At 45.3% G+C, this 22,218-nt stretch overlaps 1 protein-coding gene across 1 annotated transcript in view; it reads right to left on the bottom strand.

The window, feature by feature from the left end:
* The window catches only part of riok1 (RIO kinase 1 (yeast)), a 32,139-nt gene that overhangs the window by 2,087 nt on the left and 7,834 nt on the right, over window positions 1–22,218 (bottom strand). The window contains exons 3-13 of the mRNA XM_065953411.1: window positions 14,299–14,386; window positions 13,000–13,069; window positions 12,878–12,920; window positions 12,590–12,682; window positions 11,336–11,448; window positions 3,775–3,855; window positions 2,999–3,085; window positions 2,762–2,899; window positions 2,580–2,683; window positions 2,246–2,352; window positions 880–945 (exon numbers count right to left, since the gene is read on the bottom strand). Of these exons, the coding sequence (XP_065809483.1) occupies window positions 880–945; window positions 2,246–2,352; window positions 2,580–2,683; window positions 2,762–2,899; window positions 2,999–3,085; window positions 3,775–3,855; window positions 11,336–11,448; window positions 12,590–12,682; window positions 12,878–12,920; window positions 13,000–13,069; window positions 14,299–14,386 (990 nt within the window). The remainder of the gene's footprint in view (window positions 1–879; window positions 946–2,245; window positions 2,353–2,579; window positions 2,684–2,761; window positions 2,900–2,998; window positions 3,086–3,774; window positions 3,856–11,335; window positions 11,449–12,589; window positions 12,683–12,877; window positions 12,921–12,999; window positions 13,070–14,298; window positions 14,387–22,218) is intronic.

The following is a 22,218-nucleotide window of genomic DNA, read 5'->3' as shown; positions in this document are numbered from 1 at the left end:
AGGCAAATTTCAAGAACAGCCTATTTTCACCTTCCGTATAGAATAGAATTCAAGATCCTTCTTCTCACTTACAAAGCTCTAAATTGCCAGGCACCATCTTATCATAAGGAGCTACTAGTGCTGTACTGCCCCTCGAGAACATTACGGTCCCAGAATGCAGGCCTGCTCGTGGTACCTACTGTCTCTAAATGTACTATGGGAGGTAGAGCCTTCAGTTATCAGGCCTGCTCGTGGTACCTACAGTCTCTAAATGTACTATGGGAGGTAGAGCCTTAAGTTATTAGGTCTGCTCGTGGTACCTATGGTCTCTAAATGTACTATGGGAGGTAGAGCCTTCAGTTATCAGGCCTGCTTGTGATACCTACGGTCTCCAAATGTACTATGGGAGGTAGAGCCTTCAGTTATCAGACCTGCTCGTGGTACAGTCTCTAAATGTACTATAGGAGGTAGAGCCTTCAGTTATCAGACCTGCTCGTGGTACAGTCTCTAAATGTACTATGGGAGGTAGAGCCTTCAGTTATCAGACCTGCTCGTGGTACAGTCTCTAAATGTACTATGGGAGGTAGAGCCTTCAGTTATCAGGCCTGCTCGTGGTACCTACTGTCTCTAAATGTACTATGGGAGGTAGAGCCTTCAGTTATCAGGCCTGCTCGTGGTACCTATGGTCTCTAAATGTACTATGGGAGGTAGAGCCTTCAGTTATCAGGCCTGCTCGTGGTACCTATGGTCTCTAAATGTACTATGGGAGGTAGAGTCTTCAGTTATCAGGCACCTCTCCTTTGGAATCATCTACCAGTCAGGGTCCGGGAGGCAGACACACTCTACTTTTAAGAATAGACTTTTTTCTTATGAGTAGAAATTGATTGATGTTGAATTCACCTCCTCATCAACTCGATCCTGATCTGATCTCTGCTCCGAGGTCCGCTCAGCTGCAATCACCATCGCCTAGACAACCAACGACAGACACACAATTATACAAACACAATATTTCTCTGTATGTGGTTGCCCTCAGTATCTTGTTGATCTCTGTATGTGGTTGCTCTCTTGTTGCTCTCTGTTTCAGGTTGCTCTCTTGTTGCTCTCCGTTTCTGGTTGCTCTCTTGTTGCTCTCTGTACGTGGTTGCTCTCTTGTTGCTCTCTGAATCTGGTTGCTCTCTTGATGCTCTCTGTTTCAGGTTGCTCTCTTGTTGCTCTCTGAATCTGGTTGCTCTCTTGATGCTCTCTGTTTCAGGTTGCTCTCTTGTTGCTCTCTGTTTCAGGTTGCTCTCTTGTTGCTCTCCGTTTCTGGTTGCTCTCTTGTTGCTCTCTGTACGTGGTTGCTCTCTTGTTGCTCTCCGTTTCTGGTTGCTCTCTTGTTGCTCTCTGTACGTGGTTGCTCTCTTGTTGCTCTCTGAATCTGGTTGCTCTCTTGATGCTCTCTGTTTCAGGTTGCTCTCTTGTTGCTCTCTGTACATGGTTGCTCTCTTGTTGCTCTCTGAATCTGGTTGCTCTCTTGATGCTCTCTGTATGTGGTTGCTCTCTTGTTGCTCTCTGTATGTGGTTGCTCTCTGTATCTGGTTGCTCTCTTGTTGCTCTCTGTTTCAGGTTGCTCTCTTGTTGCTCTCTGAATCTGGTTGCTCTCTTGTTGCTCTATGAATCTGGTTGCTCTCTTGTTGCTCTATGAATCTGGTTGCTCTCTTGTTGCTCTCTGTATCTGGCTGCTCTCTGTATGTGGTTGCTCTCTTGTTGCTCTCTGTATGTGGTTGCTCTCTGTATCAGGTTGTTCTCTGTATGTGGTTGCTCTCTTGTTGCTCTCTGTATGTGGTTGCTCTCTGTATCAGGTTGTTCTCTGTATGTGGTTGCTCTCTTGTTGCTCTCTGTATGTGGCTGCTCTCTTGTTGCTCTCTGTTTCTGGTTGCTCTCTGTATGTGGTTGCTCTCTGAATCTGGTTGCTCTCTTGTTGCTCTATGAATCTGGTTGCTCTCTTGTTGCTCTCTGTATCTGGCTGCTCTCTGTATGTGGTTGCTCTCTTGTTGCTCTCTGTATGTAGTTGCTCTCTGTATCAGGTTGTTCTCTGTATGTGGTTGCTCTCTTGTTGCTCTCTGTATGTGGCTGCTCTCTTGTTGCTCTCTGTATCTGGTTGCTCACTTGTTGCTTTCCGTATCTAGTTGCTTTCCATAAATCATTTCCTGCTCATCTCTTGTCTGTGTTTACATTCTGTCACTGTGTGTGTTTTTTGAGGATGTGTTTATAAATGGGGTCACACCTTTTCCAGGTATTGGTCGATGTTACTGCAGGTGATTGAAGGGTCGGTGATGAAGTCAAACAGCTCTCTGACTGTCATCACTGCCACGCCGCGTTTCACAAAGAACTCTGGGGAAAAAAAACAACACAATCTCTATTTTTGTTTGGGAACAGGCAGCAGAAGGTTCAATGAGAGAACACCTTTGGATTCATGATCATAAATGTTCTTATAGAACCTCTAAGAACGTCACTATGACACAAATCAAATAAAGCTGCCTAGTCAGAAACAGGAAGAGGACGTGAAGATTTAAACTAAGGAAACAAACAAATGTGTCTTCAGTGGGTTCTTTAAATACCGTTCACGTTGCTGCAGTCCTTCCGGAGGAATTCCAGAGCGTGAGGATGATCGTGTTCTACCGACTGGGAAACGTCGATGATGTAAGCGTCCCCATTGTGATACCTAAACAGGTGAGAAAAAAGTTAACTACAGTTGGGAGTTTTTTTCAAGAGGTTGTGAGTTCTGGATGTGGTCTCATACAGAATGTTGAACTCGCTGAGGTCTGCATGGACTAGTCGGGCCTCCTGGAACATCTTCCTCATGTTCTGTAGAACCTGCAGGTAGAGCTCACGAGCCTTCGAGTCTGACAGCGATGCGTTCTTCAGCAGAGGAGCAGGCCTGACCAATCGAACCCAGAGACAACGATCAAGAATGATCAATACCTGATCCATGAGTCATTTTTAATTTCTATGATCAATCACTCTGATTGGTTCTTACATGTTGTCTTTTCCAATGAAGCTCATTAGCAGAACGTGACTCCTCAGAAGAAGAGGTTCTGGACTTGGGATTCCTGCTGTCTGCAGCCTGAAACATGAGACACAATCAGGTTCTACTGGGTTCTTTGGAAAATACTATCAGGTTCTACTGGTTTCTAAAGAAAATACCATCAGGTTCTACTGGTTTCTATAGAAAATACCATCAGGTTCTACTGAGTTCTAAAGAAAATACCATCAGGTTCTACTGGGTTCTTTGGAAAATACCATCAGGTTCTACTGAGTTCTAAAGAAAATAACATCAGGTTCTACTGGGTTCTTTGGAAAATACCATCAGGTTCTACTGAGTTCTAAAGAAAATAACATCAGGTTCTACTGGGTTCTTTGGAAAATGCTATCAGGTTTTACTGGGTTCTTTGGAAAACACAATCAGGTTCTACTGGGTTCTTTGGAAAACACAATCAGGTTCTACTGGGTTCTAAAGAAAATACCATCAGGTTCTACTTAGTTCCAAAGAACCAACCCATCAGTAACAGAGACTGTATTCAGTCTCATCTATCAAAAATACCGGTTCTTTTTCGTTCCATAAGTTTATTAGAACACAGGAGAACGTCACTCGTTTCATAATGAAGAGATTTAACAGGTTCTCTATCAGTTTGAAGAGGGTTCTCCCCATCAGTCCAATGAAGTTCCACTAGGTTCCACTGTTAAGTTAAACTGGTTCTGTTTGTTTGTTTTAATTTGTCAGTTTGTTCTATTTGTCAGAGGGCAGGTTCTGACCTGATGAGGTTCCTCATCTCCTTCTCGGCCCAGGTTCTCACCATCTTCCTGGGGTTTCCTTTACAGTAACCGTGACGGAACCTGCAGAGCAACAGAAGAACTCAGAATATGTTACTCTGATGATGGTTGATCAGAGTAGTGACAGCGAATGTTAGCAGGGGGCAGGTACTGACATGCTAGCTATTGTTAGCATGGGGCAAGTACTGACATGCTAGCTGATATTCAGATTCAGATTCAGAAAACTTAATTTATCCCAGAAGGGCAATTCCGTTTCACAACCTACCGAGCCATTGAAAAACGCAAAGACAACATAAAAGGAAACAAACACATCACCACAGCATTCAAACAGTTACATTCACATGTCAGTAACAACAGTTCAACAGACGAATAGGTCGTCAAGTGGGAAAGCCAACGCTATCAATCTACAATTTCCTAATACGATGACAGACTTGTTCAGCATTCAACAGACTGATAGCTGAAGGGATAAAAGAGTTGGAGTATCTATTTGTCCTCCTTGGAGGGGCAAGATAGCGCCGTCCAGAGGGCATTAAAGAAAACTCAGATGAGACAACATGTTCAGGTTGGTTTATGATCCCTTTGGCTTTCTGGACCACACGCTCCTTCCACAGGGAGCTCAAGTCTTTCAGCTGGACTCCAATAATCTTAGAGCAGACTTTTACGATGTGGTTCAAACTGTTCTTGTCCTTCACAGACAACCCATTGAACCAACAGATAAAAGAAAATGTTAAAAGACTTTCGATAAAAGAATGATAAAAGCTACATAAAATGCTTTGTGAAACACTAAAAGAGTTCAGCCTCTGCATCAAATGAATTCTCTGTTGGTCTTTTCACGATTGACTCTGTGTTTTCAGAAAACTTAAATTCAGAGTCGAACACTGTCCCAAGGTATTTATATGAGTCCACTATTTCAACCTCTCCACCGTGGATAATGCTAGATTCAGGGTGACAACAGTTCTTCCTAAAATTTATGACTAATTCCTTGGTTTTCAGGACATTAAGATCCAGGAAGTTGTCATCTACAATTCTACAATTCACTTAGCAGACGCTTTTATCCAAAGCGACGTACATCAGAGAGTAAGTACAACACTAATCCATTCATACACCGCCATGAAGCAGTGGGAGCAATGCAGGGTTAAGTGTCTTGCCCAAGGACACATCGGACATGTTGCTCAGCTGGGGATCAAACCCTTGACCTTCCGCTTGAGAGGCAACGACTTTACCAACTGAGCCACAGCTGTCCGCCCACTTAACAAAAGTTGGTAGAGCACCGCCATGGCCTGATTCTGAGCCCTGAAGGAGGGACAGCAGAACAATGTCATCTGAGAACTTTACCAGATAACTGCTCTCTTGTGATGTTCTGCAGCTATCTGTGTACATGATAAAAAGCAGGGGGGACAGGACACAGCCCTGAGGGGAACCAGTGTTTGACATAATTATTTTCGACATTTGACCATTCATGAAAACCTGCTGAACTCTGTCTGTTAAAAAGTTTAAGAGCAACATTAAAATCTGACCAGGAAGTTTAAAGTGAGAGGATAGTCTCTCAATTAAAAAATGAGGCTACATTTTATTAAAAGCTGAGGAAAAGTCAGCGAATAAAAGTCTGGCATGGGATTTAGGTTTTTCCAGGTGTTTGTACACAGTGTCTAAATGAAAACCTTGGTGTCATCCACACCTTTGCCAGCTTGATAAGCAAACTGAAGTGGATCAAGTTGACCATTTATTAATGAGACAACTTCTGCTTTTAGGATTTTCTCAAATGTTTTCATAACAAGTGAAGTAAGAGCGACTGGTCTAAAATCATTCAAATCCTTAGGTTTAGCTGCCTTAGGCACAGGGATAATTGTGGATGTTTTCCAGATGGGGGGTATCACTCAGCGCACATCTGAAAAAGTTTTGTGAATATGTCACTGAGTTGGTCAGCACAGTGACGCAATGTGCGCCCACAGATGGCGTCAGGGCCAGCAGCTTTTTTTGTATTAACTCCCTTCAGTAGAGCTGTGACAGTTCCCTGAGAGATCACAAAGACATTCTGAAGAACAAGAGATTCTCTTACTATTGAAATATCATCCAAGAAATCAGACCTTTCCCAGCGAGAAAGAAATTAATTAAAAACATCTGCCAAGTCAGCATCATCCACACCATGTACACAGATAGGAGGCTTAGTCCCACAGGTGGACTGGTTAATTGATGCCATGGATTTTATTCCTTTCCAGGCTGCTCTGAGGTCACCACCACTGAACTGATCCTCAATTTGATTTTTATACTTAAGTTTTGCCTTCCTTATTTCCACCCTGACTTCTCTGGAGACAGCCTTTAACTCCAGGGGGTCAGCAGAGTAGAAAATCCTTTTCTTTTTATTGATAACTGATTTCAGTTCTTTTGTTACCCAGGGTTTATTATCCGGGTAAGTCAACACCTTTTTAGTTGGGATCAAGGAATCCACACAGAAGGTGATGTAAGACGAGACGGTGTCAGAAGGTTCATTAATGTCATCACAAACATCATAAGATGTAGATGTAGAGTAGTGGATGACCAAGATGGCGGCGCGAGCGCATCGCGAGGCCCAGCGTCTCTCTCAGATTTGCAGTTTTGCAGTAATTTTATTGTTAATTTCGGGTCTGTTCGCACGGAACAGCCTCGCCTTAACATCCTACACCCGACAGGAACTTTTGGATATCGGAATACACCTCCCTGACGATTTAATCAACAATCTTCGACTCATCCCTGAGATCGCCAAAACACCCGAGGCTACGCACTCTACCCGGCCGGGCGGAAGTGCTCGCAGGCGGCGTCGAGACCGTAAACAAAGGCGGGGGAAGCGCGGAGGTATAAGGGCTAAGCTAAAGCTAACACCGCACCGTCTCCCGTTACCCAGCATTTTCCTCGCTAATGTGCGGTCTTTGGTGAACAAAATGGACGAGTTACGACTTCGCATCATCCACAGCAAGAGAATTATGGACTGTAATGTCATGATATTCACGGAAACATGGCTAAACAACGGAGTACCGGACGATGCTATCAAGCTAGCCGGTCGCCACACACACCGAGCAGACAGAATAGCAGAGGACTCCGGTAAGACCAGAGGAGGAGGGCTGTGCATTTATATTAACAAAGCTTGGTGCACAGACTCTGTCATTATTGGGAGACACTGCTCAGCTAACATTGAGTTTCTCATGGTTAAATGTAGACCTTTCTATCAGCCAAGGGAGCTCAGCTCCACTATTGTAACTGCAGCCTACATCCCCCCTGATGCCGATGCTAAAGCTGCTATGAAGGAACTTTACACCGCCATCAGTAAACAACAGACTGCTCACCCGGAGGCTGCATTTATAGTTGCAGGTGATTTTAATCACTCAAACTTAAAGACAGTGCTCCCTAAATTTCACCAGCATGTTTCCTGCAATACAAGAGGAAACAAAACTCTGGACCATGTTTACACAAACATCGCAGGAGCCTACACCACGACCCCCCTCCCCCACCTGGGACAGTCAGACCACCTTTCTTTGTTCCTCATCCCCAAGTACTCCCCACTCATCCAACGTGTGAAGCCATCAGTAACAACGATTAAAGTGTGGCCAGCGGGGACAGACTCTGTACTTCAGGACAAGTTCCATCACACAGACTGGAGTATGTTTGCTTCTCAGGCTACCTTGGGCTCTCACACAGACATTGACACCTACACTTCTTCTGTGCTGGATTATATCAATACCACCATCGACAGTGTTACAACATGGAAGCAGATCACCACGTACCCAAATCAGAAGCCATGGATGAACAAGGAGGTGCGTCTCCTGCTGAAGGCCCGCAACACCGCCTTCAGATCAGATGATGCAATGGTCTACAGCATATCCAGGGCAAACCTGAGGAGGGGCATCATCAAGGCCAAGCACTGCTACAAGCTGAAGGTAGAGGAACACTTCTCCAACTCCGACCCCAGACGCATGTGGCAGGGCATCCAGGCCATCAGTGACTATAAACCCAGAAACTCCACCCCGATAACCACAGATGTCTCCTTCCTGAACGAGCTAAATCACTTTTATGCTCGTTTCGATAGAGACAACAGAGAGACACAGACCACGACCAGACCTCCTGCAGACAACCAGCCCCTCTCACTCACCTCCACAGACGTCCACGCTGCACTGAGCCGGATCAACGCTCGAAAGGCTGCGGGTCCAGACGGCACCCCCGGGCGCGTGCTTAGGGCATGTGCGGAGCAGCTCACTGGGGTTTTTACGGACATCTTCAACCTGTCCCTCGCCCAAGCAGCTGTGCCAGCATGCTTCAAAGCCACCTCCATTGTCCCAGTGCCGAAACACTCCAGCCCGACAGGCCTGAACGACTACCGCCCTGTTGCACTCACACCCATCATAATGAAGTGCTTTGAGCGACTGGTCCTAGCACACCTGAAAAACTGCCTCCCACCCACACTGGACCCATACCAGTTTGCCTACCGCAGCAATAGGAGTACAGAGGATGCAGTCTCCACTGCGCTGCACTCTGTGCTCACTCATCTGGACAATAACAACACATACGCACGAATGCTGTTTGTTGATTTTAGCTCAGCATTCAACTCTGTCATCCCCTCCAAGTTGAACACTAAACTCGGAGACCTGGGCTTCAACTCCTCCCTCCGTCACTGGATAATGGACTTTCTGACCAACAGACCCCAGTATGTTAGGTCAGGACACACCTGCTCCACCACCATCACACTCAACACAGGCGTACCACAGGGCTGTGTGCTGAGCCCATTCCTCTACTCCCTCTTCACCCACGACTGCAGACCTGTACATGGATCCAACACCATCATCAAGTTTGCGGACGATACAGCGGTGATTGGCCTCATCAGCAACAACGATGACACGGCCTACAGGGAGGAGGTACAGCATCTGGCCGCCTGGTGTGCTGACAATAACCTGCTCCTCAACACCAGCAAGACGAAGGAGATCATCGTGGACTTCAGGAGAGAAAGAGGAAGCACGCACAACCCCATTCACATCAACGGGATGGCTGTTGAACGTGTCTCCAGCTTCAAGTTCCTGGGGACCCACATCACAGAGGACCTCTCCTGGTCCACTAACACCTCCAGTCTGGTTAAGAAGGCTCATCAACGCCTCTTTTTCCTGAGGACACTGAAGAGACACCACCTGTCTTCAGCTGTACTGATGAACTTCTACCGCTGTGTGATCGAGAGCATCCTGACCAGCAGTGTCTCAGTCTGGTACGGAAACTGCTCTGTCGCAGACCGTAAGGCGCTACAGCGGGTGGTAAAAACCGCCCAGCGCATCACAAGGTGTCCACTTCCTGCCATTGAGGATGTCCAAAGAAAACGCTGTCTGCGGCGAGCTCATGGCATCCTTAAAGACTCCTCCCACCCTGCCCACAGACTGTTTACCCTCCTGCCCTCCGGCAGGCGCTTCAGAAGCCTCCGGACCAGAACCAGCAGACTGAGGAACAGCTTTTTCCCCAGAGCTGTTTCTCTACTGAACTCTACCCCCCGAACTCTGAACTCTGTCTCTCTCTCTCTCTCCCTCTCTCTCTCCGCACCCTGCTGACCCCCCTTTCCCCTCCATATCACCTCACACCCCGAACTCTGTATTCTGTCTCTCTCTCTCTCTCTCCCTCTCTCTCTCCGCACCCTGCTGACCCCCCTTTCCCCTCCATATCACCTCACACCCATCATCCCCCCACCTCTCCTCCTGGTCACACACACACTCATCTCTCATCCATCTGTATTATTGTATTATAGTATGTTCATATTCTTTAAATTATCTGTAAACTTGTATAACATGCTCACTGCATCTTAATCTGTATATTATTAGTATAGCATGCTCACTGCACCTTAATCTGTATATGATTAGTATAGCATGCTCACTGCACCTTAATCTGTATATTATTAGTATAGCATGCTCACTGCACCTTAATCTGTATATTATTAGTATAGCATGCTCACTGCACCTTAATCTGTATATTATTAGTATAGCATGCTCACTGCACCTTAATCTGTATATTATAATCCTAAGAACACACTTATTTTGTAGCATTACTTATTTATAGCATTTATTTATATTTATTGCATCCCATTAATCCAGCCATCCAGATATACCTAATAATTCACTTTTTTTGGCTACATCTGTAAATTTTGTAATTACTGTACATAGCACAGACTATTGCACTTTCTGCTTATTTGCACTTCTGGTGAGATGCCAAACCTCATTTCGTTACTCTATACTTGTATATGTGTAATGACAATAAAGTTGAATCTCATCTCATCTCATCTCATAAAAACATTGCCAGTCTGTACATTCAAAACAGGACTGGAGAGATGAGATGCTGGCCTCTGACCAGATTTTTACAGTCCTCTCCTTGCACTCCAGGCGCCTAAAACAAGGTTTGTACGTGGGCATAAGGTAGACACTGTTATGATAGGAAGCACCCAAAGAAGGCAGAGGAAAAGATTTGTAAGCTCCACTTACAGAACCATAACAGAGATCAAGTGAGGTTTCCTTTTGTGTTGTAGCGCAAGTCACATATTGTTCGTATGTCCTCAATGTTTTATTTAACTTGCAATGATTAAAATCCCCCAGAATAAACTTGGGAGCATCTGGGCAGATAGAGTCGAGTTTGTGCATGACGTCAGCGATCAGTTGGGCAGCAGCTGACGCGTTGGCTCGAGGGTGAATGTACACTAACGTGTAAAACAGCTGCTGAAGTTCACGAGGCAGGTAAAATGGGCGGAGAGAAATTGTCAGTAACTCCACGTCTGGGGTACAAAGCGACTCTCTGACCACCACTGTTTTACAGTACCTTCAGTTAACGTAGAAACACACGCCTCCTCCGCGACTTTTACCCGTAATCCCCGGGGATGGGATTCCAAACCCAGTTAATTCCAGATCCGAATCTAGGTCCGATTTACTCAGCCATGTTTCAGTGAAAGCAAGAACACAAGTGTCTTTTATTTCCCGCTTAAATTTGGCATACGCCTCCAGTTCATCTATTTTGTTCCGGATGGACTGCACGTTTGACAGCAGGACTGTGGGAAGTGGAGGAAGTTTGTGGCGGTTGTCAAACCGCAGATTCTTTAGTCTATGGCGAATTCCACCTCTCCTTCCTCTTTTCCAGACACCAGACGTCTTAACCAGCCTGAGAAGCTCCGTCGGGATGTTTGTCGGCACATCGCCGGCTGATGAGCCCCTCAAGGAGAGGAGAAGCTCCCGACTGAGAGTGACCCTCCCTGACACGCCATGTCCGTCCGCAGCGTGACAGGAGCACAACTTAGCAAGAAGCGCTGTCACGCATAAGAGTGCCAAAAGCTCTGCAAATGTTACCATAGTCCGCATCCCCGAAGTACTGACAGATCTCCACACACACAAGACGTTAGTAAACTCTGAAAAATTAGCTGAAAAACAACTAAAAACACCAAACAACAGGTGGACAGGTAGGCTGCTGGGTCGCACACAGTGGAGCGCCCCAAGAGGTAATATTAGCAACGAGCAGGTACTGACATGCCAGCTAATGTTAGCAGGGGGCAGGTACTCACCTGAACTCTCCACTAACATATTTGTCCCGATCTTTGAACAGCAGGATGGAGGTTTTGTAGATCTTGATGGCTCGACTTTCTCCTGCCGACGTACTGCTGTGATAAACGTTAGCCTGAAACAAGTAGTAGTAGTAAAGTAGTAAGTAGTAGTAGTAAACACAAACATCAAACAGAACTACACAAACAAAAACAGTCAATGTTTACAGTCTGAACTATCATCTTTAGACTCAGAATGCAGGCCTGTCCATGGTACCTACAGTCTCTAAATGTACTACGGGAGGTAGAGCCTTCAGTTATCAGACCTGCTCGTGGTACCTACGGTCTCTAAATGTACTATGGGAGGTAGAGCCTTCAGTTATCAGGCCTGCTCGTGGTACCTACGGTCTCTAAATGTACTATGGGAGGTAAAGCCTTCAGTTATCAGGCCTGCTCGTGGTACCTACGGTCTCTAAATGTACTATGGGAGGTAGAGCCTTCAGTTATCAGGCCTGCTCGTGGTACAGTCTCTAAATGTACTATGGGAGGTAGAGCCTTCAGTTATCAGGCCTGCTCGTGGTACAGTCTCTAAATGTACTATGGGAGGTAGAGCCTTCAGTTATCAGGCCTGCTCGTGGTACAGTCTCTAAATGTACTATGGGAGGTAAAGCCTTCAGTTATCAGGCCTGCTCGTGGTACCTATGGTCTCTAAATGTACTATGGGAGGTAGAGCCTTCAGTTATCAGGCCTGCTCGTGGTACAGTTTCTAAATGTACTATGGGAGGTAGAGCCTTCAGTTATCAGGCCTGCTCGTGGTACAGTCTCTAAATGTACTATGGGAGGTAGAGCCTTCAGTTATCAGGCCTGCTCGTGGTACAGTCTCTAAATGTACTATGGGAGGTAGAGCCTTCAGTTATCAGGCCTGCTCGTGGTACCTATGGTCTCTAAATGTACTATGGGAGGTAGAGCCTTCAGTTATCAGGCCTGCTCGTGGTACCTATGGTCTCTAAATGTACTATGGGAGGTAGAGCCTTCAGTTATCAGGCCTGCTCATGGTACCTACGGTCTCTAAATGTACTATGGGAGGTAGAGCCTTCAGTTATCAGGCCTGCTCGTGGTACCTACGGTCTCTAAATGTACTATGGGAGGTAGAGCCTTCCTTCAGTTATCAGGCCCCTCTCTTCAGGGTCTGAGAGGCAGACACACACTGTACCTTTAAGAGTAGTTTAAAACATTCCTTTTTGTATGTGTATGAAACATTTATTGATTGGTTCTGACCTCCTTCCCGGTGCTGATGCAGCCATTGATTTCGCTGATGATTCCTCGACTCAGCATCTTGAAGAGAATCATTCGAGTGCGTGGATCTAAAACCTGCAGAAGAAGAAAGACGATCGCCTGAATCAAAGAATCAATCATCGACCAATAACTCATGAAACACATGTTAATCATTTAATGATCACATGATTGATCAGGTGATAAATATATACTTCTTTGTGTTTTATTTTCTACACCCTGCTGTTCACTTCCTGTAAGGCTCTTTCTAAATAAAAGCATTTTAATGCTCACCTGTTCCACTGTGGCTCGATCTGATTTGTCCTTCACTCTGTACCTGCAGAGAGCAGCCAATCAGAGCGTTAGAAACATGTCAGCTGACCTGTGGAATAGCTCGGAAGTGAGTTCATACGTACGTGTCGGAATCTTTCTGTTTCTGCATCGTCGTCACTTTATTAATCACTGAGTCAGCATAATTCAGCTTATCTGAAACAACAACCAATCAATACGCTCGGTTATCAGAAGAAACACCAGCCCATCGTTCTGTCAAACACACCTGCGAGCAGCTCTGTGTGTGTGTGTGTGTGAGCAGCTGTGTGTGTGTGTGTGTGTGTGTACGTCTGAGCAGCTCTGTGTGTGTATGCGTGAGCAGCTCTGTGTGTGTGTGTGTGTGTGTGTGTGTGTGTGTGTGTGTGTGTGTGTGAGCAGCTCTGTGTGTATGTGTGTGTGTGTGTGTGTGTGAGAGCAGCTCTGTGTGCATGTGTGTGTGTGTGTGTGTGTGAGAGCAGCTGTGTGTGTGTGTATGTCTGAGCAGCTGTGTGTGTGTGTGTGTGAGCAGCTGTGTGTGTGTGTATGTCTGAGCAGCTCTGTGTGTGTATGTGTGAGCAGCTCTGTGTGTGTGTGTGTGTGTGTGTGAGAGCAGCTCTGTGTGTGTGTGAGCAGCTCTGTGTGTGTGTGTGTGTGAGCAGCTCTGTGTGTGTGTGTGTGTGTGTGTGAGCAGCTGTGTGTGTGTGTGTGTGTGTGTGTGTGTGAGAGCAGCTCTGTGTGTGTGTGTATGTCTGAGCAGCTGTGTGTGTGTGTGTGTGAGCAGCTGTGTGTGTGTGTGTGTGAGCAGCTGTGTGTGTGTGTATGTGTGAGCAGCTCTGTGTGTGTGTGTGTGTGTGTGTGTGTGAGAGCAGCTCTGTGTGTGTGTGTGTGTGTGTGAGCAGCTCTGTGTGTGTGTGTGTGTGAGCAGCTCTGTGTGTGTGTGTGTGTGTGTGTGTGAGCAGCTGTGTGTGTGTGTGTGTGAGCAGCTGTGTGTGTGTGTGTGTGTTTGTGTGTACGTCTGAGCAGCTCTGTGTGTGTATGCGTGAGCAGCTGTGTGTGTGTGTGTGTGTGTGTGTGTGTGTGAGCAGCTCTGTGTGTATGTGTGTGTGTGTGTGTGAGAGCAGCTCTGTGTGTATGTGTGTGTGTATGTCTGAGCAGCTGTGTGTGTGTGTGTGTGTGAGCAGCTGTGTGTGTGTGTATGTCTGAGCAGCTCTGTGTGTGTATGTGTGAGCAGCTCTGTGTGTGTGTGTGTGTGTGTGTGTGAGAGCAGCTCTGTGTGTGTGTGTGTGACAGCAGCTCTGTGTGTGTGTGTGTGTGAGCAGCTCTGTGTGTGTGTGTGTGTGTGTGTGTGTGTGTGTGAGCAGCTCTGTGTGTGTGTGTGTGTGTGTGTGTGTGTGTGTGTGTGTTACCCAGGTTGATCTTGTGTTCATACTTCCTCAGAGCTTTATCAGACGGAGTGGACGGCAGCATCTTATTGGAGGGATTCTGTCTGTTGGACTGACCAATAAGAAGAGAGATCATGAGTCAGACAGACCTTTAAGTGTGGATGTGAGGACACATCAAAGTCCTGAGACCATTATACCAACGACAATCACAACATCTACGACAACAAGTCAACAACAACTACGACAACAAGATGACAACAACTACGACAACAAGACGACAACAACTACGACAATAAGACGGCAACAACTACGACAACAAGACGACAACAACTACGACAACACAACAACTACGACAACAAGACGACAACAACTACGACGACAAGACAACAACAACTACGACAACACAACAACTACGACAACAAGACGACAACAACTACGACAATAAGACGACAACAACTACAACAACAATAAGACAACAACAAGACAACAACAACTACGACAACACAACAACTACGACAACAAGACGACAACAACTACGACAATAAGACGACAACAACTACAACAACAAGACAACAACAAGACAACAACAACTACGACAACACAACAACTATGACAACAAGACAACACAACAACTACAACAACACAATAACAAGACAACAAGACAACACAACTACTACGACAACAACTACGATAACACAACAACTACGACAATAAGACGATAACAACTACAACAACAAGACGACAACAACTATGACAACAACTACGACAATAAGATGACAACAACTACAACAACAACAAGACAACAACAACTACGACAACAAAACAACAACTACGACAACAAGACAACAAAACAACTACGACAATAAGACGACAACAACTACGACAATATGACAACAACAACTACGACAACAAGATGACAACTACGACAACAACTACGACAATAAGACAACAACAACTACGACAAAACAACAACTATGACAACAAGAGAACACAACAACTACGACAACAAGACGACAACAACAAGACAACAAGACGACAACAACAAGACAACAAGACAACACAACTACTACGACAACACAACAATTACAACAATAAGACGACAACAACTACGACGACAAGACAACAACAACTACGACAACAAGACAACACAACAACTACGACAATAAGACGACAACAACTACGACAACAAGATGACAACAACTATGACAATAAGACGACAACAACTACGACAAAACAACAACTATGACAACAAGAGAACACAACAACTAAGACAATAAGACGACAACAACTACGACAACAAGACGACAACAACAAGACGACAACAACTACGACATCAAGACAACACAACAACTACGACAATAAGACGACAACAACTATGACAACAACTACGACGACAAGACAACAACAACTACGACAACAAGACAACACAACAACTACGACAACAAGATGACAACAACTATGACAATAAGACGACAACAACTACGACAACAACTACGACAATAAGACGACAACACTACGACAAAACAACAAGACAACAAGACAACACAACAACTATGACAACAAGAGAACACAACAACTAAGACAATAAGACGACAACAACTACGACAACAAGAAGACGACAACAACTACGACATCAAGACAACACAACAACTACGACAATAAGACGGCAACAACTACGACAACAAGACGACAACAACTATAACAACACAACAACTACAACAACAACTACGACAACACAACAACTAAGACAATAAGACGACAACAACTACAACAACAAGATAACAACTACGACAACAAGACAACACAACAACTACGACAATAAGACGACAACAACTATGACAACACAACTACGACAACACAACAACTACGACAACTACAACAACAAGACAACACAACAACTAAGACAATAAGACGACAACAACTACGACAATAAGACGACAACAACTACGACAACAAGACAACAACAACTACGACAACACAACAACTACGACAACAACTACGACAATAAGACGACAACAACTACGACAACACAACAACTAAGACAACAACTACGACACAACAACTAAGACAATAAGACGACAACAACTACGACAACAACTACGACAACACAACAACTATGATAATAAGACGACAACAACTACGACAACAAGACGACAACAACTACGACAACACAACAACTATGATAATAAGACGACAACAACTACGACAACAAGACAACAACTACTACAAGACAACAACTACAACAACAAGACAATACAACTACTACGACAACAACTACGACAACACAACAACTACGACAATAAGACGACAACAACTACGACAACTACAACAACACAACAACTAAGACAATAAGACGACAACAACTACAACAACAACTACGACAACACAACAACTACAACAATGAGACGACAACAACTACGACAACACAACTACTACGACAACACAAGAACTACGACAACAAGACAACACAAGAACTACGACAATAAGACGACAACAACTACGACAACAAGACAAAGTCAAAGTCAACTTTATTGTCAATTTCAAAATATGCCAGGCATACAGTGGAATCAAAAATTCGTTTGTCTCCGTCCCGCGGTGCAATACAACCAATATTGACAACAAGACAACCCAACAATTACGACAATAAGACGACAACAACTATGACAACAACTACGACGACAAGACAACAACAACTACGACAACAAGACAACAACTACGACAACAAGATGACAACAACTATGACAATAAGACGACAACAACTACGACAATAAGACGACAACAACTACGACAAAACAACAAGACAACACAACAACTACGACAAGAAGACGACAACAACTACGACAACAAGATGACAACAACTATGACAATAAGACGACAACAACTACGACAACAACTATGACAACAACTACGACATCAAGACAACACAACAACTACGACAACAAGACGACAACAACTACGACAACAAGACGACAACAACTACGACAATACGACGACAACAATTACAACAATAAGACAACAACAACTACGACAACAACAACAAGACAACAATAGAACAACAACTACGACAACAATAGAACAACAACTACGACAACAACAACAACAAGACAACAACAGCTACAACAACAAGACAACAACAACAAGACAACACAACAACTACGACAATAAGACGACAACAACTACGACAATACGACGACAACAACTACAACAATAAGACAACAACAACTACGACAACAAGACAACAACAACAAGACAACAATAGAACAACAACTACGACAACAACAAGACAATAAGACGACAACAACAAGACGACAACAACTACGACAATAAGACAACAACAACTACGACAACACAACAACTACAACAACAACAAGACGACAACAACTACGACAACAAGATAACAACTACGACAACAAGACAACACAACAACTACGACAATAAGACGACAACAACTACGACAATAAGACGACAACAACTACGACAATAAGACAACAACAACTACGACAACACAACAACTACGACAACAACTAAGACAATAAGACGACAACAACTACGACAACACAACAACTATGACAATAAGACGACAACAACTACGACAACATAACAACTAAGACAACAAGACTACGACAACTACGACAACAAGATGACAACAACTACGACAACACAACAACAAGACAACAACAAGACAACACAACAACTACGACAACAAGACGACACAACACCTAAGACAATAAGACGACAACAACTAAGACAACAAGACGACAACAACTACGACAATACAACAACTATGACAATAAGACGACAACAACAAGACAACAAGACAACAACTACTACGACAACACAACAACTACGACAAGACAACACAACAACTATGACAACACAACAACAAGACAACAAGACAATACAACTACTACGACAACAACTACGACAACATAACAACTACGACAATAAGACGACAACAACTATGACAATAAGACGACAACAACTACTACAACACAACAACTACGACAACACAACAACTACGACAACACAACAACTACGACAACAAGACGACAACAAGACAACACAACAACTAAGACAATAAGATGACAACAACTACAACAATGAGACGACAACAACTACGACAACACAACTACTACGACAACACAACAACTACGACAACAAGACGACAACAACTACGACAACAAGACAACACAAGAACTACGACAATAAGACGACAACAACTACGACAACAAGAGAACACAAGAACTACGACAATAAGACGACAACAACTACGACAACAAGACAACACAACAACTACGACAACACAACAACTAAGACAATAAGACGAAAACAACTACAACAACAACTACGACAACACAACAACTACGACAACACAACAACTACGACAACAAGACGACAACAAGACAACACAACAACTAAGACAATAAGATGACAACAACTACGACAACACAACTACTACGACAACACAACAACTACGACAACAAGACGACAACAACTACGACAACAAGACAACACAAGAACTACGACAATAAGACGACAACAACTACGACAACAAGAGAACACAAGAACTACGACAATAAGACGACAACAACTACGACAACAAGACAACACAACAACTACGACAACACAACAACTAAGACAATAAGACGAAAACAACTACAACAACAACTACGACAACACAACAACTACGACAACACAACAACTACGACAACAAGACGACAACAAGACAACACAACAACTAAGACAATAAGATGACAACAACTACGACAACACAACTACTACGACAACACAACAACAACACAACAACTACGACAACAAGACGACAACAACTACGACAACAAGACAAAGTCAAAGTCAACTTTATTGTCAATTTCAAAATATGCCAGGCATACAGTGGAATCGAAAAAATTTGTTTGTCTCCGTCCCGCGGTGCAATACAACCAAAATAAGGTAAAATAAGATAAGGTAAAAAATAGATAAATAAAATGAGGTAAAAATAAGATGAATAATATTTACAGTAATGAATGCTAAATTGTGCAAAAGGTACAAAATGGTAAATTAAATTAAATTTAATTTAAAGAAAAAGTGAACTTGTGCAATGTGCACTAAACTGAGTGTACTTTTGAGATGTTAGCTTCAGAGTTCTTGGTGGTAAACGGGAGGGGGTTTCAACGTCCAGTGTTCGTGGGGGCAGAGGGGAGGGAAGGAAGAGAGGGGAGAGAGTTAAGCTTCCTGACAGCTTGGTGGAAGAAGCTGTTTCCCAGTCTGGTGGAGCCGGCCCGCAGGCTGCGGTACCGTCTCCCCGATGGCAGGAGGCTGAAGAGGCTGTGGGAGGGGTGGGTGGGGTCACACACAATGCTGGTTGCTTTGCGGGTGAGGCGGGTACCGTAGAGGTCCCGAAGAGAGGGGAGTGGGACACCGATAATCCGTTCAGCAGCCTTCACTGTGCGCTGCAGGGTTTTGCGGTTGGCAGCAGTGCAGCTCCCAAACCACATGATGCAGCTGGTCAGGATGCTCTCGATGGTGCCTCTGTAGAAGGAGCACATGATGGATGGGGGGGCTCGTGCTCTCTTCAGCTTGCGGAGGAAGTAGAGGCGCTGCTGGGACTTCTTGGCCAGTGATGTGGTGTTGGTTGTCCAGGAGAGATCCTCACTGATGTGAACCCCCAGGAACTTGGTGCTGCTCACTCTCTCCACAGCAGCACCGTCGATGGTCAGTGGGGGTTTAGGAGTGGGGACTCTCCAGAAGTCGACAACAACCTCCTTGGTCTTGTCGACAACAACCTCCTTGGTCTTGTCGACGTTCAGTAAGAGGTTGTTGTCTCTGCACCATGTGGCCAGTTGGCTGACCTCCATCCTGTAGTGCGTCTCATCGTTGTTGGAGATGAGACCAACCACTGTTCTGTCGTCCGCGAACTCCACAATGTGGTTGCTGCTGAAGGATGGAGCGCAGTCGTGGGTCAGCAGCGTGAAGAGCAGGGGGCTGAGCACACAACCCTGGGGGGCCCCAGTGCTCATGACGGTGGTTTTTGATGTGCTGCCACCGACCCGCACTGTCTGAGGCCTCTTGCTGAGGAAGTCCAGCAGCCAGTTGCACAGGGAAGTGCTGAGCCCCAGCTGGTCCAGTTTGCTGATCAGCTGCTGAGGGATGATGGTGTTGAATGCTGAACTAAAGTCTATGAACAGCATTCTGACGTATGAGTTTTTGGTGTCCAGGTGGGTGAGGGCTGGGTGAAGAGCAGAACAGATGGCATCCTCGGTGGATCTGTTACCTCGGTATGCAAACTGGTAGGGGTCCAGGGTGGCGGGGAGGGTGGATTTGATGTGGGCCATGACTAACCTTTCAAAGCACTTTTGGCACTTCAAGGCGATGGGGGTCAGTGCAACGGGTCGATAGTCATTGAAAGTGGATGGTGAGGGCTTCTTTGGAACGGGTATGATGGTGGTGGCTTTGAAGCACGACGGAACAACAGCCTGACTCAGAGAAGCGTTGAAAATGTCCGTGAAGACATCTTTGAGCTCCTCTGCACAGTCCTTCAGCACACGGCCAGGAATGTTGTCTGGACCTGCAGCCTTGCGGGTGTTGATCTTGGAGAAGGTTCTCTTCACGCTGGCTGCAGTCAGGCACAGGGTCTGGTCATTGGGAGGGGGGGGGGGGGGGGGGTGGTCTTCTGTGGGGGCGTGCTGTTGTGTGCTTCAAACCTGGCAAAGAAGCTGTTGAGGTCGTTCAGCAGAGAGGTGTTGCTGTCACAGGTCTGTGGCTTGGGTTTGTAGTCCGTGATGGTCTGGATACCACGCCACAGGCTCTGCGCGTCTCTGCTGTCCTTGAAGTGTCCGGTTATTTTTAGTGTGTAGCTGCGTTTGGCTTCCCTGATGCCACGGGACAGGTTGGCCCTCGCTGTTCTCAGGCAGGCTGCGTCCCCAGCTCTGAAGGCGGTGTTCCTGGCCCTCAGTAGCCCGCGTACCTCTCCTGTCAGCCATGGCTTCTGGTTAGCCCGGGTGGTGATGGTTCTGGTGGTGGTGACATCAGCAGTGCATTTGCTAATGTAGGAGGTAACAGTGTCAGAATACTCCTCAATGTCTATGTGGTTGTTGTAGGTGGCTGCCTGCTTAAACATCTCCCAGTCTGTGGTGTCAAAGCAGTCTTGTAGTGCAGCAGAGGCCCCCTCTGGCCACACACATACCTGCTTCAGAACTGGTTTGGTGACTTTAACCCTGGGTCTGTAAGCTGGCATTAGCATTACACTGATATGGTCAGAGTGGCCGATGTGGGGGAGGGGTGAAGCTTTGTAAGCACCTTTAACTGATGTTTAAATCATATCCAGAATGTTACCTTCTCTTGTGGGAAAGGTCACGTGTTGGTGGAAGTGGGGTAAAACCGTCTTGAGATTTGTATGGTTAAAATCCACAGCGATGATGAAAAATCCGTCTGGGTGGGCTGTCTGTTGCTCACTGATGGCGTTGTAAAGTTCCCAAAGTGCGTCGATTCTATCAGCGTTGTTGGTGGTGGGGGGAATATACACAGCGACCGGCAGGGTGAATTGAATTGTTCAAGCTGAACGGCGGAGTCTGTGATGTGTTTGTTCAGCCATGTCTCTGTGAAAATGTACGCACAGCCGTCCCTCACGTCGCGGTGCGCAGCTCTCAGTAGCTCTATATGGTCCATTTTATTGTCCAGAGATCTTACATTTGCCAGTAGAAAAGTTGGAAGAGCGGACCTGTGTGGTATTTTAGCCAGTCTCGCTCTTATGACAACACTTAAGACAACACAACAACACAAAAACAAGACGACACAACAAGACAACACAAAAACAAGACGACAACAACTACGACAAGACGACACAACAAGACAACACAACAACTACGACAACACAAAAACAAGACGACAACAACTACGACAAGACGACACAACAACACAACAACTACGACAACACAAAAACAAGAT

This window comes from Labrus bergylta, chromosome 4 (genome assembly GCF_963930695.1).
Source record: "Labrus bergylta chromosome 4, fLabBer1.1, whole genome shotgun sequence".
In the NCBI taxonomy this organism is placed as follows: Eukaryota; Metazoa; Chordata; class Actinopteri; order Labriformes; family Labridae; genus Labrus; species Labrus bergylta.
Note: the sequence above shows the minus strand (reverse complement) of the source record. Positions and strands in the feature narration are given on the sequence as shown.